Source organism: Varanus komodoensis, unplaced genomic scaffold (genome assembly GCF_004798865.1).
Source record: "Varanus komodoensis strain SLA01 unplaced genomic scaffold, ASM479886v1 scaffold9, whole genome shotgun sequence".
NCBI classification, from domain to species: Eukaryota; Metazoa; Chordata; class Lepidosauria; order Squamata; family Varanidae; genus Varanus; species Varanus komodoensis.
The window spans coordinates 23,186,021-23,213,346 of NW_025336598.1; the positions used below are offsets into that span (position 1 = coordinate 23,186,021).

The 27,326-nt window shown below is 38.9% G+C and overlaps 1 protein-coding gene across 5 annotated transcripts; it reads left to right on the forward strand.

The window, feature by feature from the left end:
- Window positions 1-137: 137 nt before the first annotated feature.
- Window positions 138-27,326, forward strand: DCUN1D4 (defective in cullin neddylation 1 domain containing 4). Of its 5 annotated transcripts, none has more exons than XM_044417910.1 (11): window positions 138-236; window positions 11,793-11,863; window positions 13,807-13,846; window positions 16,803-16,917; window positions 17,529-17,620; window positions 18,903-18,973; window positions 19,903-19,994; window positions 20,382-20,490; window positions 22,077-22,181; window positions 23,021-23,123; window positions 23,235-27,326. In XM_044417910.1, the coding sequence occupies exons 1-11, from the start codon at window positions 212-214 to the stop codon at window positions 23,288-23,290; spliced, it is 879 nt and encodes a 292-aa protein (XP_044273845.1). In that variant the 5' UTR covers window positions 138-211; the 3' UTR covers window positions 23,291-27,326. The 5 variants fall into 5 exon arrangements, with proteins under 5 accessions (XP_044273845.1, XP_044273846.1, XP_044273844.1 ...); XM_044417909.1 differs by lacking the exon at window positions 138-236 and adding an exon at window positions 849-922; XM_044417913.1 differs by lacking the exon at window positions 138-236 and adding an exon at window positions 984-1,039.

Below are 27,326 nucleotides of genomic sequence, written 5' to 3' on the forward strand. Positions count from 1 at the left end.
GAGAAGGCCGTACCGAGAGGACAGGCAGCTGATGCGACCCGTCGGAGCGGCGGCGAGAAGTCGGAGCGAGGAAGCGCCATCCAATGGAGGCTCTGGGAGGGCGGGGCCAAAGGGCGGGTCTTTGCGCTGGGGAGAGCAGAACGGAACAGTGAGGGAGCCGGTCGGACCGCCCGCGCGGGGCAGTGTGCGCGCGCGCTACCGCTGCACGAAAATGCACTCGGATGCTGCCGCTGTCAGTAAGTAGGGGAGCAGGTCTCGGGCGGGAGAAGGGCGTCCGACAGCTCCTGAGCGGGAGTGGAGAGGGGGAGGGAAGGGAATGTTCTCTTTCTAGTAGGGTGGGGGTGGGGGACATGTCAAAAGCGGAGTGGGGGGACGGATGAGGCAGCGGTGGACGGGGTGAGGAAGGGAAGCTAGCGGATAAAGGGGGTGGCGCTCGTGGGGAATACGGGGAGTGGGAATGGCTTGTGACGCAGTTTGCCCAGCTTCTCTCAGGAATTCTTCCGGATATAAATTAATCTCGCTGCCTAGTGAAGAGAAGAAGAGGGTCTTCTATTCCTACCCAACGCCAGTCATCTCCCATCCTCCTCCTGAATTAGAAGGAGGCGGGAGGAGGGAAGGAATCCTTTATCTTCAGGGATCTGGGGCCCGTTGTGAAAGGGAGAAAGGAACACCTCTCTCTTTCTCTCGCTCTCTCTCTTTCTCTCCCCCCTCTCCCCCCCCTCTCTCATTGCATCGTGGGAGTTTGAGTCCTTCTTTTAGCTCCTGCGCAGCGCAATGTTGGTTGCGCACTACAACTCCCAGAGTGCAATGCGCTGCCAACTGTCTTTCCCCACACACCCCCTCTGTGCTCTGCCACCATTCGCCCCTCTGTTTGGCACAGTGGGTTGCAACTTGAGAGAGAACCCAGGAACGCAGAGCGCAGGTACAGAGGTCCTTGCAGTGGGTCCTGCTCAGGGAATCGTGAGGCTGTTGCTTTTGGGTCGGAGGTGGTGCTGTACCTACTTGTCTCTTTTAAGAAGAAAAGGCAGCTCTAAAAGAGGTGCAGGGCTAATCGCTTTTATTCATATGATTTGATGCCCCTTAACTTGTACAGGTCTTGCTATTTATTTAGTGCTTTGCCTCTACTAGGCAATGTTTCCTATTGCTTGATTGACATTGGCTGTTTTCTAGAGAAGCCATCAGGAGGAGAAGAAAAAAAGTGAAGAAGTCATTGACTCTGTTCCTAAACACACTATCTTGGAAGTTCTATTGAAGTCAGTAACTTACTTCCAAATATACTTAGTTCCAAATTCATCCGAACAGGTTATGTTGTTTCTAGGCAGTATTTCCAGGAGACAAAAACCACATTTTGCCTTGTATCTATCAATAACAACCCACTATTTGTGTAGACTTGTTATAGACTACAGTTTTCTTATTGAAGCAGTCCTACTTTTTGGATATAAAAACTAAAAATGCACACACTATTTCAGGCTTATTAAGAAGTGCACAAATCTTACTAGCATTCTGCAAGACTATTAACTATTGTTTGTGAGACAGGAAGGAAGGGAAGCCCCTTCTTCCAAAGGCAGCATTAAAAAGCAGACTGCTAGTCTCATAGCATGCTAGGATTTAGAAGGCTAATTTTAATAAGTATCTGCTTCTATGCGACTAATGAAAAGAGGGGTAAAGAGATCCATTCTTCCTCTACCAGACTGATCACCTAACTGCATGGAATTCCTGATTAAGTGTGACTACCAGATGAATTTTTAAATAGAAGACTATGTTATGTGCATCACACTTGTCCTTTCATGATCCAAGAGAGTACCCCAATCCTAAGCCTGATTGTTTGAATCTAAATCTCATTGACTTCAGTGGTACTTTCAACAAAATCTGGCTTTAGTTGGGTTTTCTCTATTTCTGAAGTCTGTAGGGTTCTGTCTTCATCTTCTGATTTTTTTTTTTTTTTGTGGGGGGGGATGAATAATTCTCATACACTTTTTTGTGTGGCTGTAAAACTGTATTAAGATCAGATATTTTAGAACTTAACTCTTTATTTCTGAAGGTAGAGTGTGGAACAAAATAGTCTTGCTGAGGTCCTGGATGTTTTCCTCTTGCATATTTGTTATTGTTGCTTGGTTGTAAGGCAAGTAGTACATATCATAGTCTGTAATGTTGTTGTTGTTGTTGTTATTATTATTATTATTAGAACATTTCTATGCCGCCCCTTGCCAAAGCCTTGGGGCAGCTTACAAACACAATAAAATACAATAAAATACAAAAATAACAATATAAAATTAAAATTAACAATATAAAATAACTAAAAATATAAAATGAAATTCAAACTAAATTCCTCTTAATCTCTTCTATGACAACAACATAATACAGGCTAGGATATTTGAAGGCTAAGACTGAACACAAACTAGCCAAAATACAGAATAAAATATATTAGAATGATATGTTCCAGGTTTGTTCTGGCTATTGGAGACTAACCTCATTAAAAGGTTGTGCAAGTGCTTCCAAAATGTCTTGGGGTTGAAGTACAAATTGTGTATAATATATTCACCTACTTTTAAAAACAGTATAGCAGTTAAGCCAAAATACTCTCTAAAACAAAGGAGTTAACTACCTAGTGTTAGAAGTGAAGCCACCATGAGATTAAGAAACAAAGAAAGCACCATCTGAAATGACATATTAAGCAAAATGAAGTACTGGATATAGTTGATGGGTAAACAAACCATTACTAACTAATGCTACAATCCAATGCATACTGAAAGTCTCATTAATTCTATGACACTGACATGAATAAACATGTATAGGATTGCACTATTATTTCAAAAGCATAGTATTGCAGTGCAAACCTTTACATGTCTAAGGAGAAGCAAGGGTCATGGTGTTCATTGGGACTCACTTTCATGTGAAGGGCAGTTCTATGCGTAAGTAAACCCTGCTGGATTCAGTGGGAGTTACTTCTGAGTAGATGTATAAAGGACTGCAGCATTAGAAAGCAATACTTGGCCTTCCAAGAGAATTTTGGGTCAATATCCTTAAATAGTTACTAAGCTATGCCTACAAACCTATGACTCAGCACTTCTTTCATAAAGATAAACTAACATATCCTAGTCAGTTTTGCACGTGCAGTGCTGAATGCCTGAAACATCACATCCATTCTTATTAATTTGTTTAACGTGAGGCCAGGCTGCTTGTAGAAAAAGTCCTGTTATTTTTTCAGAAACAAGATTCTCCCACCAATTGTTGTTTTTCCTAATGTGTTGGAATTGGTCAGTGTGGCCAGAAAAAGATGAACTCGGAAGGTTTTGATTTTAAGCATAGGCTGTTACTTCTGAAGTCCACAAGTTTTGGTTTATCCTCAAGAATTTCTCATTCTTTGTATGAACATAGCAAGATGGATTCATGCCATCCTCTCTCTGCTTTATGTATTGGATGAACCATGCCTTTCTCTGAAACACCTTATTGCATTATCAACTGGTTTAGCTAGGCTTCAAAGAGCAGTATTGGGAGTGGGACTTCTTCTGATTTGCCCTCCTAACAAACCGTTCTCGAAATACATCGGGAACTATGACTTGAAAAGCGGGGGGGGGGGGGCGCAAAGTGCTACTGAGTGCATAGAAAACTTCACAAAGCTAAGCAAATCTTTAGGATTAGTTTGTAAGGCTAAGAACTTGTCACGTTTCCTTGGAAAACTAGACCCTCTAAAATGTATGGGTAACTTGGATGGCCCTTGAAATTTTATGGTACTAAACTCTCACCAGCCCTAGCCAGCCTAGCCAGTAGCGATAGGAAATTATAGGCCAAAACATCAGAAAGGCCACAAGTTGCACACCTTATTAATAACATTGTAGGGGTTTGTTTGTAGGTCTTTGCATTTCCCTTAAAGGCTTCACCTTTAGGCTGCAGTCCAACATACCCTTACTAGGGAGTACTGAATTTAGAGGGACTTGGACTATAGCCGTGGGCAGTTTTCTGAGAATAAGTCCTTTTGATGAGACATACTTCTGAGCAGACACATACAAGATTACACTTTTCCATGTAAGCATATCTAAGATCATACTGTCAAACATATTTGACAGGAACGACAGTCTATTGAACTTGGAGGAAATTGATTTTAAGTAAACATGTATTGTATTTATCTCTTAGCCTGTAGGATATCATTCCAGCACAACAGAATCCAATGTTTGGAAGTAAATACTCAGTTTGTTGTATTGTATCTAAACAGATGTTGCTTTGAAGCAAGTTTAATATGAAGCTTTCTTTACTGTAATCTTCTTTCGCGTGCATGCACTTAATTTACACAAGCACTTATGTAGGGTGTCTTTTCTGTACCCTTCTGCACTCAAATCTCCTTGGATTCCTTAGGAAAGGTCTGGGATGTGGTATGTACACAGCTGCAACGTGGCCGGGGGCGGGGGGGGGGGGTGGAAATAGCTGAAAAATGGGCAGAGATGCTTGCACAAGATTTTTCCCTCCCACTGCAGCTGCCTATGCTACTTCCTAAGAATCTCACAGGAGGCTTTTGAGGGACATGGTTCTGTAGTGGGGAGAAAAGAGGTGGGCCAGATGTTGTGCAAGTGGTCTTCTGCTTGGATACCAGTTTCTGGGCTTAAAATACTGTAGTATGCTATGTTTTAGACGCTTTTCTAAACAATCTCAAAATGAAAACGAATGCTCACTAATCTGGATTAACATTTTTAAAAAAATCCTTTAAAATAACAATACCCAGATGTAGCTCTAGGCAGCAATATTTTTGCTTCTGTGCACAGAAAGACTGAAGTTCTTTCAGCTTATTGTTAGGCAGCCCTATAATGTACCTGATTAATTAAATTTACTGACTTAATAAAACTTGTTGGTAAGTTACAGTAAATATGATTGCAGAGTTATTTTCACATTATTCCAAGTTATATAAAACTTTTAGTGAAGATTCGTATTGATTATCATTTCATGTTAATGCTAGCATAATGGGTGCGCCAGCTTCAGACCTCTCTCCAATTCTGGTGAATTTATTGCTCTTTAACTTTGCAGTATTTAAACTAGGAGGATGGCTGCACACTGCTTATCTTTGGAATGGAATTATCATGTAGCTTAGTTGCATGAAGTTATAGGAACAATAATGTAACATTTTCCCTAAAAGGTTCATTAAATTTGTCCGCTTAGCCAGTATTCACTGGCATTTACTATATGATTAGGAGTCCAAATCAGATGATTGGGTAATTGTTCAGGCCAAGAAACAGAGCCTAATAGTGGTCAGCAGAATATTCCCACCTTCTGGAAAAAAAAAGAACAAAATCTTTGTTTTATTTTTTTATTTAGTAAACTTCTATGCCGCCCCATTTGCCAAAGCCTCAGGGCGGCTTACAACAATAAATAAATACATATAATCATATAAAAACAATATAATTGGAAATGTCCTGGCCAAAGATATAAAATCGATAAATAAGCTAACAATTAAAATGCCGTTTAAATAAAAAGGTCTTGGCCTGGCGCCGAAAAACATATAATGACGGCGCCAGGCAGACCTCTCTGGGGAGCGCATTCCATAGATTGGGCACCAGGAATCATGGAAGCTTCTTCTATCAAGTGTCTCTTCTTGATAACAAATAGTAGCTGTCACGTGATGCAGGCCTACACATAGTAACATAAGTCACTGTGGTACATCAGTATCCTGAAAAAGGGAGAAGTAGTTCACCCCATTTAAAGAAATGTTAATGGTTACTCACCTGAAGACATACCATAGGTGAGTGGTTGAATGCTTTTACAAGCCTAAGCCTCTAGATGCTTTGGCCTACAATTATTTGGTATAAATAAATAAATACTAGTGAGGGTTGATGGAACTTGTAGGCCAAAAATCCAGAGGGGCCCAGTCTAATCTAAATAATCCATATAATGACATATTAAGCAAAAATACAACAGATACTGTATTATATAGTGCAACACAGCCATTAAAACACTTTTTTAAAAAAAAGTCAAAGGCTTGTTGAGGTAAAAAGGTTAGTACATTCCATCTGAACATAAGTAAAGATGGTGCTAGATAGACCTTCCTTTGGGGAACATTCCACAACTTGATACCATGGCAGAAAAGGTCTCTTTCTCACCTCCACCTGTTGCATATCAGACAGCATAGATGCCTTAATACAGGAGTGCTGTGGTCTAAGCTGATGGGCCCAGGTAATAATCTTGCAGCAGCACTTTGAACCAGCTGATGTTTTAAAACTATCTTTAAAGTCAGCTAGTGTGAAGTATATTATAATAACACAGCCTAGATGTTACTAGGCTTGAATGACTCGAGCCCAGATAATCACTGCAGTGGCTACTTTCCCTTCTTTCTGCCCTTCTCCTTCCTTTCTCTTTTTTAAAAAATGCCCTGGCACTTCCAGGCAGGGGAGATAATGCTGATGATAAAACTAAATAGTTACTCAAATTTGACTGCAAGTCCTATACATACCGCAAAGCAGTAGCTCCTACCTCTTATCACATCTCTGTAGAAAGATGCTAGAGTTAAGTGTATAAAGTGATTCTTCAGCAATATGGGTTTTCTGGAAAGTTTTGTATTAGAAAAGTTGCTATGCAAATTAGGTGAATTCTGTTTGGGTAATTTGTACTGGAAAATTCTCAATTGGCATTTGATTTTTTTGATATGCTAGAAAAAATGAATTTTGGATGTTTATTTTAGTTGTACTTAGTGAATGATAAGACAAAGCAAAATACCCCATGTTAATGTTTTGTTTCAGGACATACCACAAGGAAGGGAATTTAAACACTAGAATTTATAAGCTATATTATGTAGAAATTTTAATTAGATCTGTAAAAATTTAAGGCAATAGCATGCACTTCTTCCCTTCCTTTATTACTCCCCCCCCCCCCCCCGTTTAACAGTTACATGAAACCACTGGGAGAGGTCTTCTGGAGATTTGGGCTGTAATGTCAGCAATATGCTGATGGTTCTCAGCTCTACCTTCTTGTACACCTGATTCAGGTCTCTGTCCTGAATCAGTGCCTGGGCTCAATAATAGACTGGCTGACGATCAGTAAATTGAAACTCAGTCCAGACAGGGTGGAAGTGCTGCTGGTGGGTCGCTTGCCTACTAGGTTGGGTGGCCGCTTCCCTGTCCTGGGCAGGGTCCCACTCTCCCTAAAGGGCAGAGTCCATAGCTTGGAGGTGTTCGTGGATGCAGTACTGTCATTAGAGGCCCAAGTGGACTCAGTGGCCAGGACTGTCTTCTTCAGCTGTAGCTTATATACCAAATATGCCCCTACCTTGATATACAGAGCCTGGCCACAGTCACTCGTACACTGGTAACATCCAGGTTAGATTACTGTGATGTGTTCTATGTGGGGCTGCCTTTGAAGAGCCCCTTCTGAAAGAGCCATCCCTCAAGGAGGTGAGAGGGATGGTAAATAGAAGAAGGACCTTTTTGGTGGCTGCCCCCCACCTATGGAATAGACTCCCCAGAGAAATTCACCTGGTGCCAATTCTCTTTTCATTTTGGCGCCAGGCAAAAACATTTCTCCACCCATTTTAACAGTTTTCATAATTGATCTTAATAATTGATTCTAGATCAGGGGTCTCAAACTCGTGGGCCAGTTGCCAGGACGGGCGGGGCACGGGGGAGGGGCCCTGCAGCCTTCAAAGCGCCGGCAGCGCCTGGGCCGGCCGTGGGATGAGCGGCCCACCACCACCACGGTGGTGGAATACTTGATGCGGCCCAGCCTCACCCAGACTCTACTTCCACCAGCCCCCAGGTAAGTTGAGTTTGAGACCCCTGTTCTAGATATTTTAAATTTTATAGAAATTTTAGGCATTTTATGTTTGTCAGGTTTTAGAATTATCCTGTTAAATTATTATTATTATTATTAATTTGTTGTTTATATTTTAATTACTGTTTTTAATGTTTTGTGGTATATTTCTAATTTTTGTTTGTTGTATGCTGCCTAGAGAGTCTTTTGGATTATTTGGAAGCTTATAAATACGATAAAGTAAATAAGGATACATTCCCTGAGCTCCCATAATAGCATTGATTGCACACTTAGTCCATGATTATATTCCAGCAATAAAACTTGCCACCATTAGGAAGCAGCCTAGTTTCAAAACTCATGTCAGCAAAACTATCTCAGCCATACAAGTGAATATAGCTAATGCCTTACAGGGCAGCACAGTTCAAGCAATCCTAGCTATATAAACCCACATTGTCACGGTGCTGGTGGCTGATTGACCCTTAATGTGTACCCAGATTGCCTCTCAAAAGCCTTCCTAGTGTCCCTAGAGCAAGGGTCTCAAACTCAACTTACCTGGGGGCCGCTGGAAGTAGAGTCTGGGTGTGGCTGGGCCGCATCAAGTATTCCACCACCGCGGTGGTGGTGGGCCGCTCATCCCGCGTTGCTCCCGGAGGCCGGCCCGGGCGCCGCTGGCGCTTTGAAGGCTGCAGGGCCCCTTCCCCGTGCCTCGCCCATCCTGGCAATTGGCCCATGGGCCGCAAGTTTGAGACCCCTGCCCTAGAGATTCTGAGGTATGCTCTGAAGTCTTGGTAGTATTCTTGTCCTGTGAGCAGTGGTGTCTGCTTATCAACATCTTGTTTCATCATTGTAGTCAGCCATGGCACAGTAAATGTCTGTGGCTGTTAGTCAGATCTTCATAACTAAAGATGACGCTTGAGCACCTTCAAAATCAGTCTTTTATGTAGAATCTTACCAAGCCACATGATAAGGCTAGGTCAGATGTATGTAACACCAATTGCAAAATACCTTCCAGTGGCTCTGCGTGAGATTAGCTCTAAGAATGAGCACACCAAAGGATTGGAAGGAGCAAGTTTTTTGAAGAACAATATGGTCTAAAAGTAGTAAAGGGGCTTATTATGTTAACATTACAAAGCAGCTTTCCCCAGTCCTGTCCTTTCTAGATATGCTGGGGGCATGAGGTTGGGGAAGACTGAAATAAAGAGAAGTTTGAAATCGTTTCCCAGCAGGAGCAAAGTTGTTTACAAGAGACTATGACTGGATTCATTCTCTTTCTGGAAATGTCAAAGCAGGGGCTAGATATGTGCCACCCCTTCCCTCTGACTATGGTGTTTCCTGGTTTAAAAAATTGCCAACTAAAGGAAGATTATGACCATGGCTAAAATTTGTATCAATAATGTTTATTACTCACCTTGGTTCCAGACGTTCATGGTGAAAGAGATATCACTGCTTCTTTAAATCAGTTCAGGTCAGAATGTCCTCTTTTGTGACATCAGCAATAATTTGACCGTTCCAGTTCACTTCTTGCTAGTCCATGTGCATACAGAGTCTAGACAGATGCTGCATTCATATAGGCATATAGCAAAGCTTCTTTTTTCTAGATTGATTTTTTTCGGAACAAAGTATAACTATATTACTGAGGATACAAAACTTCTTTGTGTGTTACGTTCTACATTTGTCTGTTATGAGAGCTAAAGCAAAGAGCCAAACAGAATATCCATGTTAAGGATAATAATGGCTTCTATGGGGGGTAAGTGACCTTAAGGCCTCATGTAAAAATAAAAATACTGAGCTGACCAAAAGCTAATCTTAAAATAAATTTAATGTACAATCCTGTGAAAAACTCTTGCCAACAAATGATTTAATTTAGAAGGCAGTGTGTTTCTTGGTAGGCAAGCCAGGATTTTGTGCTGATGGATGCTCCAGTGCTGCCATGCCAGGAAAAAAATATCACTGCCAGAGTACATTATATAGTACTGTTAATCTTTTATGGTGGCACCTTTAGATGACCTGCCACTATATAGCTCTAGTAACATTTGGATCCATAGAGACAATTATGTTGACACAAATATGTATTTGCTGTGAACTGCTACAGTGGTTGTTTATTATATTTACACCCCACTTTTTTTAACTTCTTGGAACTCAGGGTAGCTACATTGGGTTTCCAGGTGGTTTCCTCTGCATCGTGGGCCAGACCATGTTCTGGAACATACCACCATTGATGTGCGTTATAGTTCTGCTTGACGTGCAGGTTAAGTCTCATTATCTTAGTTATGCTGGCCCAGCTGCCCCTACTTATAGCTGAGGGTAAGGTCTAGGTCTCTGAAGGTTATGGCCTTGCACAAGTTTAATGTTGCTAGGTTCTAAAGCATGACTTGAAGTAGTTTCAGATAGGATAGAATCAAGTTCATGCAGTCATTTGCAAGAATAGTTTTGTGACACTTTCCTGAGAGCAGTTGTGTTTTTCTGAAGCAGAGGGAAAAAGCACCACCATTGCCACCACCTTGTAGTCTAACAAATTTATTATAGACAAAACTTTTTGGGCACCTGCAATTCCATCAAATACATAGACTGTTAACCTTAGATTGACAAATTTGTATATACTGGAAAGGGGTGGGGAGGGGTGTAAACTGTGGTACTCTCTGATGTACAGTATATAAATGTATATAAAACAAGGGTGGGAAACTTCTTTCAGCCCAAGGGCCAAATTCACTTTTGGAGAACCTTTGGAGGGTCACATATCACTGGCGGGTAGAAGCAAAGGCAGAGAGGCTGGGCCAAAAATACAGTGCTGGGTTGTGTCTCCCCACTAAATGTACATGTCTAGGTCTCTTCAGTTAGATTAGTTAGTGCCCCTGGATCTCTTATGTATTCCAGAAATCTTTATCCAGAGTCTACAAATAGCCCAGTGGGCTGGGGATAAAGAGTGTGTTTTATCCTAATGGCTGGATTCATTTTTGGAGATGCTTTTCAGGCATCCTTCCACTGATAAGCAGGGCTGATGGCAAAGGAAGTGGGGTCCAAAATACAAAGCATATCAGCACATTGCAGTTTAAAGCTCTTACCTTCAATAGCTAACTTGCAGGAGAGGCATTTCAACCTTTTAGAATGTGGGGATAATTGCACCACAGTTGGGAAACCGTACAATTTGTGGGCAGGGGAAAAGGTGTGGGGCCATCTGGCTCCCAGGAGATCTCATTTTGGCCTCTAGGCCTGCAGTGCCATACCCCTGATATAAATCTATTAATCTGAGGTTATCATTTCATGCAATAGAACTGGACAGTGTCTGTGGAAATTTAAAAACACATTGTCTTTAAGGTGCCACAAGTCAAGGGAGCTTTCCTTTAATGAACACTTTAAAGAATGCTCTTAAAATGGCCATGAAGTAGGGTATTGTTTGCTTTGTGTTGGGCATTTTTATTGACTGTTATAAATTATATGATTTTTAATGTGTACAAATTGCCAGCATGTTCGTTGTTAGATAGCAGATCTGCTAGCAGGACTTCAATTTAAATGCATGTCTGTGAGGTATCTATATATGGTATCATATTGTTTGAACATTCTTATTTAATTCTTGTGAAGTAGGTTATTTCTTTGTTTCTTTGTAAAGCTAGCAAAAGATTTATTTTTATTTATTCAAAACTTTTATATGCCGTCCTCTATGCGTGACATCTCAGGATGGCTTACAAACATTAAAATCAAGATGACCTGCAATTTAGTTCAGGACTAATTCACTGACCCTTTTGTTGAAGTGTACAGTTGGTGAGTAATGTGAGCTGTATGGGTGTTTCAGGTCTATGCTTAATTGGAAGTATTCACATTACGGTTGGAGATTTGGTAAGTTGACAAGCAGGAATAATGGTGCTTGCCGGCATTTTGAAAAACTAGGCATAATTGCTCTTGCTTGTGACAGTAGAAAGGCAGTCCAAAATTAAAAATTCTGGTTAACTAAATGTTCAGAGTAAATCTTTTGCCTAATCTGTGCCGTATTTTTGAAAGGTGTTCAGTAAGCAGTGTAATAGGATGGCATAACAAAAATAAGAAAAAAATTATTTTTTTCTCTCTAGATTTTCAGCTGAACTCTCATCTATCAACACTGGCAAATATTCACAAGATTTACCACACTCTTAATAGGCTGGTAATCAGTTGCAATTTTTTAATCTGCTAGTTATATTGTCTTATTGTCCATTTTAGATATTGTTTCCTATTACTGTGAAAAGAGTAATAGAAAACCTATGTAAATTCAAGTGGGTGTAATACCTTCTTTTGTTCTACTTCCTCTTCAATCCCATTCCCATATGAACACTCACACTACTTATACATGCACAGTTTACATATTTTACGTTCATACCCCTGCGCGCACACACCATCCAGAAAATTTTATTGCAGTGCTGATCGCCTGACTTGTACCAGCACCACAAACGGCACCTAACCCCATCTGCTCCTATGCCATGTATCAGTAATTGTAACCTTTGAGCTCTTGGGATGGTCATGAACATTCTTAAAGAGGAGGTTTTACTTCCCTGGAGTGACTGGGCAAGGTTGCTGTAGTGTGCATAACATGTGCAAGGCAAGTAACACTTGTAGGTTCTGCTTTGCATGCTCACTCATACATGCAATAGATGTTATAGCCTCTTTTAGCTAAGTCATCCTAAGTCACTTTTGCCACACCTGAAACTGAGACTTCCTGCAAGTTTTCCCTTCTGTGTATTTATTTATTTAGAAAATTTCTATGCCGCCCAATTCGCTGAAGCCTCGGGGCAGCTCACAAATAAATAAATTAAAATATTATAAATTAACAATATAAAACAAGTTAACAATATAAAATAAGTTGCCCTGGCCAAAGAATAAAATAAATAAATACTATTAACAGTTAAAATGACGTTTGAATAAAAAGGTCTTCGCCTGGCGCCGAAAAACAAAAACAAATCACTTTTACTTCACAAGTGATATGCTGTTCAGTAGTATTGTCCATTCTAATTTTATCCTTGGTGTCTCTTGACTGTTAATTTGTTGCTCCTGATTTTAGAAGCTCCCCTTTTTCTTTTTATTTGAGAATCTGAGGGCTATGATCTCTGGCACTTTACAGTTTCAGTGGTGTTCTGCCAAACTGTCCCTTATACTAGAATTTGCTTGAATTGCTCTTTTCTATAGAGCTGCAGCAATTCTCAGAATTTTATCCTTTTGGCCATGCTTACTATTGTCTAAAGCCAAGTGCTGACAGACTATTGGCAAGTTTGTGATTTTGGAAATTCTTTTTTAGCATTTGCATCTTCTCTCTCAGAGCTATGCTTCTGCAGACCTCTAGGGCTAGATATCATATTACCTACTGAATCATCTGCCTTCACCCAGATTCATTCTTGATCCACCTGTGATATCACTAGCAAGTTCTAAGTAGGATGTGCATGGCTGACTGGCTTTGAAGGTGGAGGAAACTATACTGCAGCTTCTTAGTTACTAAGTTTGAAGTATGGATGAGTTATTTGGAGCTTTGTATTCTAGAAATTTTTTTCCTGAAATCTGCACCTTCCTTGTGTCCATACCTTTTGATGGTTACAGAAATTAAATGGAAATAATAAGATTTCTTGAATACTTCTGATTTTGTAAAATGGGCATTTTTAAGGCAGAATATTATACAGGTTATTCTTTGAATAAAAGTTGTATGGTAAATGTCCTCCTGCAAATCCCTCTGTATTAAGCTACCTACCAAGCTTCTGCTGAAAAACAGAATAACTAAGATGAGAAGTCCTACAAGATTTTTCACTTAGAAATGGTCTGTTTCTCCAAAATATCACCTTAGGTTCCTTTTCTTAATTTGAAATGTATACAGCGAGCTTACCATGAGAAGCACTCTAGAAGCTCCAAGCATTTATTTAACTGTTGTGTTGTATAGAAATGTAGTCAATAAATGTTTTATTGTTATTGATCTGTAGTGCCATGAGTGTCTCTTTAGAGGACAGTCTCTAAAATGTGGCATAGCAGCAATAGAGAAGGTGGAGGATGGGATAGTTGGTGATATTTTAAAATTACCTGGCAATAGCTGAACTCCCAGTTAACTGCTTTGATTTAAATATTTTACAGAATTTGACAGAAGACGCCAGTCAAGACGATCGCCAAACAGGTAGAATGCATTTTTAACAATGCTGGGTGTAGAGAAATTTGTATAGGCATTAATATCAACAAGAAATAGAGATGTTCCTTTTTAGGAACTAATATAAAGCGAGGGACCGGTCAATATGCTTGTAAGTTTCAGTGTTAGGAAAGAGAATGGCCACATGTATTTGAGTACCATTATATCACTTGCTCTTTGAGTTTATTGTTGTGGCAGCAAAATACCAGGAGTGCTATAAAGTGATGCTGTACAGGTGTGTTTGTTTTAAGATAATGTTAAGGATATGGGTTCAAATAAAATCCCTTTCTCAACAATTTTTCAAGAATGTGGTTGCACCATGTATGTACTCATACAGCATCCTAGATTCACAATCCCTGCAATGTTGCAGTCATTTCATTGGCTGTCTGTGCTTATGAGATAACTGTATTGTGCATATGTTGCAAACCTAGAGAATAGAATTTATTATGTATTTCAGAGATACTGCTCTGTATTGTAGTTCTAAAGTTGTATTCTTTTCAAAAGAAACAGCTGCCAGTGACCTGATTTGTCCATTACAGTAGTGATTCCTGGGTTGTTTAATTTAGGAACTGGACTTTGTTTCCACTTTAATTAACAATGTAGGAAGATCAGTGTGTACATAGAAACTCTGGGTTATTTATGGTTTAAAGAACACAGCGTTAACCCAGCAATTGCCACATGCTACATTTCTGGGATGTTAATCAGAAGTGGAAGCAGCAAGTTCATGACTCGCACTCTTAACACATTGCTGAAGTTCCTGGGTTATCCAAGGCATTGCCACTGTGATGTGTGAACCAGCTTACTGAGTTTTGAAACATGAAATAATTTTACAATAGTGTATATTGGAAACTTTCAAAGTTATTATTTGGTAACATCAATATGGGCACAGGGTCATTTTATTTATTTATGTTAGTTTTTATATATAGCTCCATCCCCATAAGCTCTGGGTGGTTTTAAGACATTAAAACCAACAGTGATAATAATTGCCTACATTGAACAATTGTGTGTATGACTATTATGGGCATATGAAGCTTTATTATAGTAACTCAAACTGATGGGTTATTTGACCTAGCAGTGGTTCTCCCAGACATCAAGCCAAGATCCGTCTGGGACTTGCTACGTTCTGTATCCAAAACATGTCCTCTGCTTCAAAGCTGTGGTTCTTCTTTTGGGCTGCTTACTGTAGTTTACATTCCAGGATCAAAAAGCCTTCTGCTGAAAAGGTGAATTAAGGCTTGTGCAGTTTAATTCATATACTGAAAAGCATAGGAGGTTTTAGTTAAAACTGTCATCTTCTGTGTTGTGCAAGCTGAAAGATGCTCTGCCGTCGTGCATTTTGTGCTCATTTACAATGTAAGGTCTGCGCACTTTTTCATGATTTTTCATCTGCAGTTCTTACCCACTGTTGGGAGGGGGTGAACACTGAAACTGAGGATACAGGAACTATGGGCACAGTTGTGTATTCGTCTTTGATTTCTCTATAGAATTTGATTTGGCTTGTAGAGGATGGTACACATTAATAGTACTAGTTGTAATTATTACTACTACTACATTGCATGTATATATGAAGGAAACAATGTTGGCAGAAGGGAAGAAGGCTGGGATCAGCTGAAAACAGGGCAAGCATCTGTATCTTCCTGAGAAGGCACAGGAGTCCATGAGAAGCAAATTCTGGATTTAAGTTAACTACATAGGATTAGGTATTTGAAGAGGCTGTTAAAAATGATTAATTCTTTAGAATTTGCAGTACGGAACAGAGAATGCTTGATGATCTGATAATTCCTGACCAGTTATTTTTTTAGCTCTACTTAGCTCAGGTTCAGTCTGGCTTTAGGCCTGAGTTTGACACAAATACTGCTGCGACAGGACAGTAGGAGTATAATTTTGTTAGTTCCCTTGGCCTCTGCAATACCTGTATCAGAAGGCAGGTGCCTGGGATGGCGAGGATGAAGTCTGTTCCTTTATATCTTGGCACAGATGACATGTAATTCTGTAGTGCTGTATCCCCACATACATGCTGCTGATACCACCACTTTTCAAAGTCTCCATGAAACTACTGAATGAGGTCAATCAGGGATTTAAGATAAAATATTGTCATTGTTATACTGGTGATACCCAAGACTACTTTTCCTCTTAGGTGGAAATATTGACATGGTGCCTTGCGATCAGCAATGGACAGGATGTGGGTTAATTAAATGAAATCTAGAGAAGATGGAAGTTTTCTTGGTTGTGACCAAAAAAAGGAACTTCAACCTGTTCTAGTTGGGGATGCATTTCCCAGTCTGGATCAGATTCACAATTTGAGAACACTTTTAGATGTGGCCCTTATTCTGGATGCCTAAGGAACATGTGTGGAATCTCTAGCTAGATTATGACCTGTGCAGGTTATATGGCCCATACCTTGCTGCTTGTGAAAGAGCTTCACTTATGGTAGTTCTAAATGCTGATATTAATGTGGACCCAAACTGTGCAGAACATCTTAATTTATTTCATGCTCCTGTATGAATTGGCCTGTTTTCTGAAATCATCTAGGGAAGCTTTTGTTTGGCAACCACCCGCTGAGGAGTCTAAATGGGTGGTTACTGGAAGCTGGGTTTTCTTAATAGTGGCATCATGCTTTTGGGACACCCTCCTTAAATCTGTGCACCTGGATCCTACTTTTATCTATTTCATGCAGCAGTGGTTTTCAGTTTGCAACCTGTTGTGTGACTTCTGCTTATTTAAATTGAGAATTTTCTGGTTTCGGTTCTTTTCTGCCGAAGTTTTATGTTCTGACCTTTAATGCCACTGTGTTATTTTGTTACGGTTTATTGTCTGATGTGTTAAAGTTTGTGTTTTTACTTCACTGGTTGTATCACCTATTATGAAGTAGAAATATTTTAAATCATTGCTGACTGTTAAAGTTTTGTGTCTAATCCTTGTTTGTCTCCCCTAAATTATTCCCTAGGAAGTCTTAGGTCTTGCAGTTCATCAGACTGCTTTAGCAAAGTAATGCCTCCAAGAAAAAAGAGGCGTCCTGCAGCTGGAGATGACCTATCGGCTAAAAAGAGTAGACATGATGGGTATGTGTTCTTATTTTGTGCATCCTTCTTTCAGTCAGGATGAAAATATAGGCTCTGCTTGGATTCAGCAGAAGTCATAGCTCATTTTCATGTGATCAAGTTGCGGCATGCCTTGATTCACCCAATTCCCTCCGCACCTTACCTCCATGTGCAGGGGGAAGAGCATTCAAAGCTTTTGATTGCTGTTTGAAACAAAGTGCAGTTTCTGCTTTTATCTAGCTATGGAAAACTGGTGTTTGTACATACTTTAGTTAGTTAACAGGCTAGGATAGCAAACTATAAACAGTCCTTCATTGTGTTCCTTCTGTATTCCATAACAAGAAATTTGAAAGCTGAGAATTCAGAGAAGTCTGTGGCCCTGAAGATCTCAACAAAGGGAAATGCAAGTTACGAGAATTCTAGGTTCTGAGTTAAATAAACATGTTCTGTGTTTTAGTTTTAAATTGTCAGCCTGACTTCTGCTGGTGTTCATTTAATTGTGTGAAAATTCTGAAATCCGTGGTTTAACTAGGAGAACTAAGGGAAAGGGTATTTCAAAGTCCCGCAGTACATTATCGGATTTTCTCTTTTATTGACTGAAACATTCTTGACCCCTTTCTCTTCATAACCAGCATGTACAGAAAATATGATTCTGCTAGAATAAAGACAGAAGATGACATGTTCTCAAGCAAGAGGTGCTTAGAATGGTTCTATGAATATGCAGGTAAGCAGATGTGTACATTGTTCACTCCTGCTTAGTGCAGTAAACTTGAAATTTGGGTGAGGGAATCACATTAATTCCAATTTGAAGAAAAAGATTCTTTGTAACAGAGGATTCAATCACTGAACTTCGCAGTGGAGTTCAAAAACTTTACTGATCCAAAAATTTAGTGAGTACCGATTTTCAGGATTGATATAGCTTGAATTTTGTTTTTAATCTGCAAGTAGTTTTACAAATACATTTATTAGATACATTTATGAAAAGTGTGTTTTATCAAATGATGCAAAAGTCTGCAGTTCCAAGTTGTATTTGAATTGAGGAATGTTTAATTTTGGGATTGCAGTTTCTCTTCTTAATGCTGCAGTCAGTATATATCTGTGAAGATGAAAGAGCAAGATTTGATTAATGATTGAAACAATTAAAAAGACAGACTTTCAAAATTCTCCTTTGAGGAACAGTTAGGATCTCTTTGAATTTCATCATCTTGTGAATGGTGTACATGGATATAGATCATTAGAGTAGCCTTCCCCAAACTGATGCCATCCAGATGTTTTGGACTCCAATTTCCGGTGTTGCACACCATTGGCCATGCTGGCTGAGTCTGTGTGAGGTCTGGAGCATGGGCAGCAGAGTATTCATCAGATGCACTGGGACTCAGGCAGCAGGAATCAGGGTGATAGAAGTCCAGTGTTCCAGTAACCAGTCCAGGAGCCAGTTCAAGTTGCAATCCAAAGCAGGCCAAAGTCAGAACCAGGAGTAGACAGTGGCGTAAAATGAGGTATAGTCTGATTAGCAAGAATGTAGTTAGAGCAGGCCAGAGGTCAGGAGCAGAGGGTGATGAGCACAGGGTAGGCTACAGCACACTGGAGGCCATTGTTGCTGAGACAGCTCCTGGAGGAAAGAACTCATTCTTCTTTAGCTATTCCACCAGGGCTCCCAGATGGTGACCATCAGGGCCCTGGAGACTGCAGCAGAGTCTGGGACCAATCCTGCAACTCCTAGGGTTTCTATTCTGGTGCTAGATGAGTAGATGGATCCTTGGAGCTGCCCAGATCCTGAGAGGCTGATTGAACTGCAAAACATCTATAGGTCACCAAGTTGGGAAAGGAGTTGGAGGAAGAATCAGAACCTGGTGCCTGCTGTTTGTATTCCCACACGTAGAGAAATGTCTGAACGATCATATCCTTGTGGGACTGCAGTATTTGAACAATCCTGCTTTTTGAATGATTGGTAATATGTAATTGTAGCTATTTAAGTGAAGTAACACCATTTCATTTGCTTGTAGGGACAGATGATATTGTGGGTCCTGAAGGAATGGAGAAATTCTGTGAAGACATTGGGGTTGAACCAGAAAATGTATGTTCAAGTTCATTTTCATTTTTAGACAATGAAAAGTGGGGAAGTACAATCTTATATATTTTTTAGAAAATCATTTTTTTATATTTTGCTCTGAACTGTTGCCTCTTGAGCAGCTTACAAATTGAAACTATTATTTTGTACTGAAGAAAAAGAAAGTTATTTGGGGGTTTTTTTAGGAGGAAGGGGGAACATCCCTGCAATCTTCTTTCCTCTATCCAGTTCCTATTGAAGTATTACCAACAAAGATGTGTGGGTGCCTATTTAGGAAATACCTTTTTGTGTGAATCTGGAAAGGATGAGATCAGTAGCCATCATAATAGTGTTTTAACAAAAGGAGTGAAGTTTTACACATGAAGGGAGGAAGCAACTGGTATTCTAGAAACGCAATCCTTTCCCCTTTGGCCTTCAGTATAGCCCATTCCCAGTGCCTTTTCTTGCATTGTAACTGAGACTGTGTCCCACAGGATAAAGGCAAATTCCCAATTGGGCATTGTAGTACCCCTGGCACCCACCAAGTTGTCCATACTCTCCCATTTAAAAAATAATAATTCTAGAGTAATTTATTTCATTTTCTTACTGGTAGCTGAGATTGCTGTGAAATAGGTTTCTGTTGGTGCTGAAAGCTCTGGATTCAAAGGAGTTGTTTAGCCACCTCTGCCTTGAGCTGCCTTTTGGACAGGGTGTTTATCCAGTGCCATGGCTCGTATCATTTGTATTATTGTTGTAAGAGCTGGCTGGAAGTGAGATGGGAAAGGCCCAACTAAAAACATTAAACATGGTATAGACTGAAAAGTTGTATCTTACTTAGTAGAACAAATTTGCTGAGATGGATGTTTAAGGAAAAGCTGTGTGACCTTTCAAAGCATTTAAGAACTCTAGGTACTTCTGCATTGTAATGCAAGTTTTGTTTTTTGTTTTTAAATCAGGTAGTTATGCTTGTGTTAGCTTGGAAGCTGGATGCTCAAAATATGGGTTACTTTACATTGCAAGAGTGGTTAAAAGGAATGACATCCCTGCAGTAAGTATTAACTTAATCTTCAACTGTGAAGTAGATTCAGCATTATCTTACAAACTTTAAGTTCACAGAAACTGAACTGACCCAGTAATTTTCAGTAGTCTTTAGTATATAAAAATAATTTCAAACGTCTGTAGTTCCTTTTCACAAATATCTATGAACTATGTGGAAGAACTATATTATGTCTTGATTTGCATATTATATTAAAAGTATAAAATTAAGTGACAGGAGAGTAGGTTTAATAGCTGCTATATATTTTTCTGTAATCCCTTTTCTGTAATCCCTTTCTGGAAAGGCAGTTTATAAATTCTGAGGAACAAAGGGATTACAGACAGAAAATTGTCCAGTGGCTATAATAGTGCAGCTAATGCTCTGAAACTTTTTTTACAGATGTGATACAACAGAAAAACTAAGAAATTCTTTGGATTACTTGAGATCTTTATTAAATGAACCTACAAATTTTAAACTTATTTACAGATATGCATTTGACTTTGCACGTGTAAGTAGCCTGAACTACAAATTCTGATCACTGTTTTCATGACTTCTTGCTTTCATGGGGAGAAATTCTTATAATGGAATTCCTAAAATAATTAATTATTTAACTAAAATAATTGAGCAGTCCTGGCTGGGATGTGCAGATCATTTTTCTGTCTAAATATGCAAAAGAATCGTGCCCTAAGTCAGTCTAGTGGTCTGGCAGTATGTGAAATCCCTTTTCTGGTTTTATAATTTTAATCCATTGCATATATTTATTAATCTCAAATGAATAATTTGCAAATCAACATTCCTTGCACTTGTGATTATTTGAATGGGTTGACTCCCATACTGCTTTGTTTCTGGAGAACTTAATACTGAAGCTGCCTTTTGCCTAGTGCTGGACTGCCCTGTTGTAATCTCCCATGGGGGGGTGTTGTTAGATATTGAAAAGAGTTAGTAGAGCTAAGGCATGTGATAAATTACAGCACCCAATTTGCATATGCTAATTTATTTGTATATATGTAACTTAACAATAGAACTTAAATTTTACAAAGCCAACTTTCCATCTAAATCACTCCAAATGTTTAAATCTGAACCCCCAAACACTTCTCCAGATTACCCTAATACGTTCCTATTCAAATCGATTCAGTTGACCTTTAATTATTCCCATATCACTTCATACCACTTGTACTGTTAAAATAAAATATGACAGCTTTATGATACCTTGTGTTCACTTGGTAAACCAGTGTGGTAGTGGTTAGATTGGGACTAGGAAAACTGTTAAAGTCATCACGGTCCTAGTCATTGACTCAGCCTAACCTGCCTCACAGTGTTGTTATGAGGTTAAAATGGAAAGGAGAGGGATTCTCTGCTGATTCCAACTTAAAATTGAGCCAAAGTAAGGCCTTCCTTAGCTTTTCTTTCTTCCTTCCTCTTTCTCCCTCCCACAAGCCCCAACCACTTTGGCCAACCCATTTCACAGTCAGAGAATCAGAACTATGGGCTCCAAGCATTTCACATACAGAGTGAATGCCAGGGAAGAAGGGGACATTGCAAGCTTCTGCCACTTCCTTGAGGACAAATGGAATAAAACAACATTCTCTGCAGGAGCAGAGGCATGTCAAGTCACTCCATGTTGGTAGAGGAAAGTTGTATCTTTTCTCTTTGAATGTTTTCACATACAAAGATAATGCTGGGAATGATATGAGTGAATATACCATCTAGGATGAAGTCCAATGCATTGTTAGACAGAAAAAGTCCAACAGCTCCGAACAGCCCTCCAGTCAGCCATGCTTGGAATTGTTATAGGACTGCTACCTTAATTAAGTGTCTAGTTGAGAAAGCTCTTGTTCAGATTAGAGATGAAGAAAATTCATGCATCTGACACCGTCAGAAGAGTTTAAAAATAAATCTCTGGTAGCTCTAGTTAGGAGGCCTGGCATCACTGTGTGCATTTAAAATGATAAAAATAATGTGAGATAGTGCTACATGAAGATAATTAAATATACTTCATACATCAGTTATACTTTGGAAAGAATAACCTGAGATGGCTACTGTTTCAAATGAGAAATACTGAGCGTAGACTTAACTTTTTTTTGTCTTTGACAGGAAAAGGACCAGCGAAGCCTAGATATAAATACTGCCAAGTGTATGTTAGGCCTTCTCTTAGGAAAAACATGGCCTCTCTTTCCAGTATTTCACCAGTTCCTAGAGGTATAAGTAGAAAGGCCTTTTTATATTTTGAACTCTTTTAAAAAGAAAAAAAAAACACAGATGGTACCAAATATTAACATTGGGAATTAACAATGGGAAATAACACTGAGTGAATTGAAAATGTTGCTATCTTACATGAATATTTGTGTTAATTATTTGTAAATAAACTGAAATACATGACTGAAGTGACATTATGCATACAACTTGGTCAGACTCAGTTCACATCTTTAACATGGAAGGAATACTGGCTTGTCTCACCTGATTGTAAAGATACTTAATAGTACTTATCCTAAGTATGATCTAAGTTAAAATCCTTTGGAGGTGATGACTTAATTTTCCTGTATATGTTTAGCCATCAGTATGGTTTACCTACGAATATATATAATTCAATAGAAAGCTATTTTTAAAACTTATCCAATTAAATGTCCTCTGGTACTCCTTTCTTTTTTAGCTCTCTGTAGCAGTACAGGTTAACTGGATTTTTGCTGTGGTTCACTTTTGCAGATGTGATAATGAAATAAATGTGTGTAGTATGTGTGCACATATATGCATGTTCTTTGAAAGTAAAGAAGCTTTCCTTTATATTCCCACAGCAGTGTATCTTCATAGGTGATATAGCCTGGATTACTTTCTTGTGCAGTACTTGATTAAGGAAAGTAACTGCTCACATTTTCCCCTAAATATTGTAGCTATAATACTTAAACTTCAGGGTATTTGTTGCTTATTATATTTCAAAAATTGGCTTTCATAGTAACCTTGAATTCCAGCCATTTCTCAAAAGGCAGGTGTTAAAATTGGAGAATTCTGTTTTCAGTAACTGTCCCTCTTGTTTTAAGCAGCAATCTAAATACAAGGTTATCAACAAGGACCAGTGGTGCAATGTTTTGGAATTCAGCAGAACCATTAATCTTGACCTCAGCAATTATGATGAAGACGGGGCATGTATGTATTTGATGCAGACCAAAAATAATTTCATACCTGATGCTGTTTCTCCAAACCGTATAAAAATATATACAAAAGGGTTTTTTTTAAATCTGTTACCTTTTTTTTCAGGGCCAGTGTTGCTGGATGAATTTGTGGAGTGGTATAAAGAGAAACAAATGACATAGGAATTTTAACTATGCACAGCTGCTCAAGAGTCTTTGTTACTACAGTTATGTCGACCATTAGCCATAAACTGCTATTTGTATAAAAGCGCATGCTGCTTTTCCTGCACTGTATCCCGTTTTGGGGGACCTTTGGGTGTTTGCTGTTTAACAGGCCAGCTCTGCTTGCTGTGTAGCATTGTTCTCTTCGAAGGCTGCTTTGCATTTTGTATCTACACTACAGATGGTGAACTTACCAGCATCCTCACTGTGATTAATGTGTATATTGCTGTCTAAACTTTGTATATGTGTATAAAAGAAAGGCTTCACTTAGGAATTATTTCAGCAGAACTGTATTGTAAAAATAATTTTGTGGCATATTTCTAGTTGCATTCAATAACCATGTAACTTAATTTTTAATTTTCACTTGGTCTCAGACGTAGCATTTCAGGACAAGTGATTATTGGGATGATTACCATGTGAAACTATTGCCAGCTAGCAACAGTAGTTAAGATGCCAGTTTTTGAGAAGCGATATGATTTCTTCATGTGCAGGTGCCCAACTTCAGTTTTGTGTAGTAAGCGCGTGTTTTTTTTAAAAATGAAAACCTATTAAAATTGTTAATAAATAGAGTTGTAAATGTCACAATGACTTCCATATGGTGATAATGCTGACTTCCTAATATTCAAGACTACTGTAGTTTTCAAGTAGATACAGGAGATCAAATTAAAATATGATTAAACATGGTTTTAGACTTGTAAATTGATACATTTTTCTTTTGCTGCTGTTCTCAAAGTGTTTTGACCATCGTAAACAAAGGCAAAATGAAGGCTCTTCCAGAATTAAAAGACTTGTGGGTGAGTTTCAGGGTCTGGCATCTTTTGTGAAATCTCACCACGGGAATCTCAACAGCAGTACTGGCTTCTTTCTGCTGGGCACTGGATTACCTGGCAGGATGCCTGTTGCCGGCAATGGGCACACTAATCACCAGCATTGTCACTCATTTGGGACCACTTTGCTTATCTGTTTGCACAGGAACGTTCAAGCCATTGCTTGCTTAAGGAATCTAGATGAGTGGGATAAGACAGTTACCTTTGCTTCAACTTTTGGCAAAAGTTTGCTAAGGGGATAGCAAATCTTATGGAAATACCTCCAGAACTCCAGTAATGTGTGTTTAATGAACATTTAGTTAACTCTGGAATTTGCAATAAAACATTAGTAGGCATCTTCATTTTGTAGAAAACTCAAAATAGGCAAACATTCTTGATTCCAAACTCTTACAGCTGAGCATAAACAACAGATCAAATCCATACAAATAATATATATTTAATATTTTAAATAACTGAAGTTGCTGGCAAAACATGTATAGGCACCAGCCTCTTCTAGGACAGGGTGCTTTTAAATAACGCACTGGGATTGAAAGAGGCCCATGCTCATGTGCTTCTGCACTGAAGTGGGGAGGAAGGTACAGAACCTTTCCCCTTTCCAGTGGTATGTTTTCAAATCATGGAATCCATTCCCCTAGCCTTCAGGTGGGCTTGTGGGGCAGATAGGCAAGGCAGAATTGGGAGGCTGAAAAGACCAAGTGTGCATAACTTAATATCCCAGCTGTTGCAGTTGTAGAATTTTAGCAAACTATTTTCTTTCAGATCAGTCACCAAAAAGTAGTTTTTGTGTGTTAATGAATATGAATAAAGAATTGTGTTGAAATATCACCCATCTGTTTAGCTTGTTATTGGAAGCAGATAAAGAGCAATAGATTCTGCAGTTGCTTGTATACAAGCATGCAACATATGAAGATACGCATTTACACATGGCAATGTGCAGCAACAAGCTCCTTATTAAACCATTCTGGTTTCTAGGGACTACTACATGTATTCCAACTTGCACAGCCATAGATGAAAACTTGTGAAGCTCCAAAAAGTACATTAAAAATATCAGGATTTATTCTGAGAGAGAAGGCACATTCAATAATGGGAGATTATGGCTAAAGAAGACAACAGCATCTAGTTTAAATATGGAAATACCATGTAAAGTTAACAAAAAGGCAGTTAGCCAGTTCTTAGGACTGATTCTTGCATCATATTTTTGTACTTGGGTGCAAATAATAGAGTAAAAAATATAAGCCCTCATCAAATGGATTAGACTTTGGCTTCAGAAGTTACTGATAAAATATATATAGGAATCGGGCTGTTAAAATTGTTTAGGGCTAATCTGTGGCTAAAGACACATGTGGTGACTTAAAGTACATATGCAAAGTGCTTCTTTTTGTGGTTGTTGGCAGAAGTTGCTGTCTTCCTTACTACGCATGGTAAGATCTACTTCATGAAAGGCGACTGTGAAAGGTTTGATGATGTACAGAATTTCTTATCCTGCTCAATAGGATGCTCTGCTGAATATAGTCAAGAATATAACACAGTGAGAATAGACCTTTGAATTTTGCTATGGAGAGTAGGCTCTAAAGCAGATTAGTTTCTGAAGTGATGCACAGTTCTTGTTGTTGGTATACATGCCTAAATATAAGAGAAAAGGAAGGAAAGCCCAATTGCTTTATACCCTTGATCAATCTTCCCCAACTTGGTGTCTTCCACAGGTGTAATAGCCAAGGTGAGTGAGGATGATGGGGTTTACACTCCACATCTGGAAGGCACCAAATTAGGAAAAGTTGACTAGATCATGATTAGAAATATTAACTTTATCACTAAACAGATCTTCCAATGTCTGCCTTTTTGGATTGCTTGGAATGGCATGTGTTCTTCAAGCCATTGACATCACTAATTTTGTTGAGCTTTCTATTAGCGAACACAGAAGGATTCTCTGTCAGAGTCTAAATCCTTTTTTCATTTGTGCGAGGTTTCCAGAATAAATAGCAAATTTCTCTCAGCTGTTAATTTCCCAGGAGAAATTTTGAATTCTCTAAATAGCATGCTTCCTGTCCTCCTTTTTCTTTTTTTAAAGGGGTGGTGTGTCAATGAACTACTTGATGCAGAAAATGCCCCAGCCTTTTCTGCATAAGTTCTGGCAAGATGTGCATACAATTATCCTGAAGTCAGGTAACTTTTTTTTTGGTGACCTCATATGAAAACTAATAGTTGAATGGGAAATGAGTTCATAGGGAAGTGTGATCACAAGTACTGTCAATTGGGATCCTTATAGAATACCAAAGATTGATGGATGTACTTCTTTAAGCATTCTTAACTTTCAAACACAAAAACTAAATTCTTGGGCAGTGTAATAACTGCCTACCAGTACAACTTACTTTCTTGCCAAATAGATAGAAATTGAAAAGTGAAGATGGGAGTTTGGTCCTCTTGATCTGATGAAATGTCAATTTGTGAAGTGTAAATCTCTCTGCTTTTCATAAATAAGGACAACAAAACTGGGAAAGTGTTTCATGGTAGAATAATTTACAGTAATATAAACATACCATAAAGCATTAAATGTGAATAATGTACTGCTTTCCTTTTTTAATTAGTACACCTCAGTCTCTCAAGTTGATACCTTAGAGATGCATTTCATTACATAACCAATTTATAATTTTAAAAGTGTGCCTGCAGTTAAATCTCTTCCTACCTATTAAGCATTGGTATTTTTTCCTCCTTTTAGAAATACTGGAATGCTGTATAATTTAGGATTTTTCTTCCCACTCCTGAACAATGCTTAAATACTCTGAATTGTAATGATTTGCTCTGTGCCTGAGCTAATGACAACTGCTAAATACCTCTTGAAAGCCTTAGAATCTGTCCTTCCATATGGTTCTGTATATGCATAGCATTAATCCAATTTACAGACTTTTTCTGTAATTTGAGACTAAAGTGTGTGTTACAACCTCTTGTGACCTGCTGCTGTGGCAGAAACAACAGTTGAACTGATGATGCTGACTGCTTTTTAATGTCTTGAGTGTTTCCATATTGCAAACTTGAGGTGTGCTTTTAAAGTCCTGTGGCTCAAATTGATTGAAGTACTGTTATTCCATCGAATTTGAGATTGGTTCCTGCGGGTTTGTGTAAAACCAGTATTCCACAAATAAAAAAATTGTGATTTTGGTTTCAGAAGTTGA

What these genes read in the sequence shown, in the direction of transcription:
- DCUN1D4 (XM_044417910.1), top strand. Translation starts at nt 212, where the DNA reads ATGCACTCGGATGCTGCCGCTGTCA. An exon ending in CTCGGATGCTGCCGCTGTCA is followed by an intron (nt 237 to 11,792) that starts GTAAGTAGGGGA and finishes TTTTCTCTCTAG; the next exon opens with ATTTTCAGCTGAACTCTCAT. An exon ending in TATTTCACCAGTTCCTAGAG is followed by an intron (nt 22,182 to 23,020) that starts GTATAAGTAGAA and finishes TGTTTTAAGCAG; the next exon opens with CAATCTAAATACAAGGTTAT.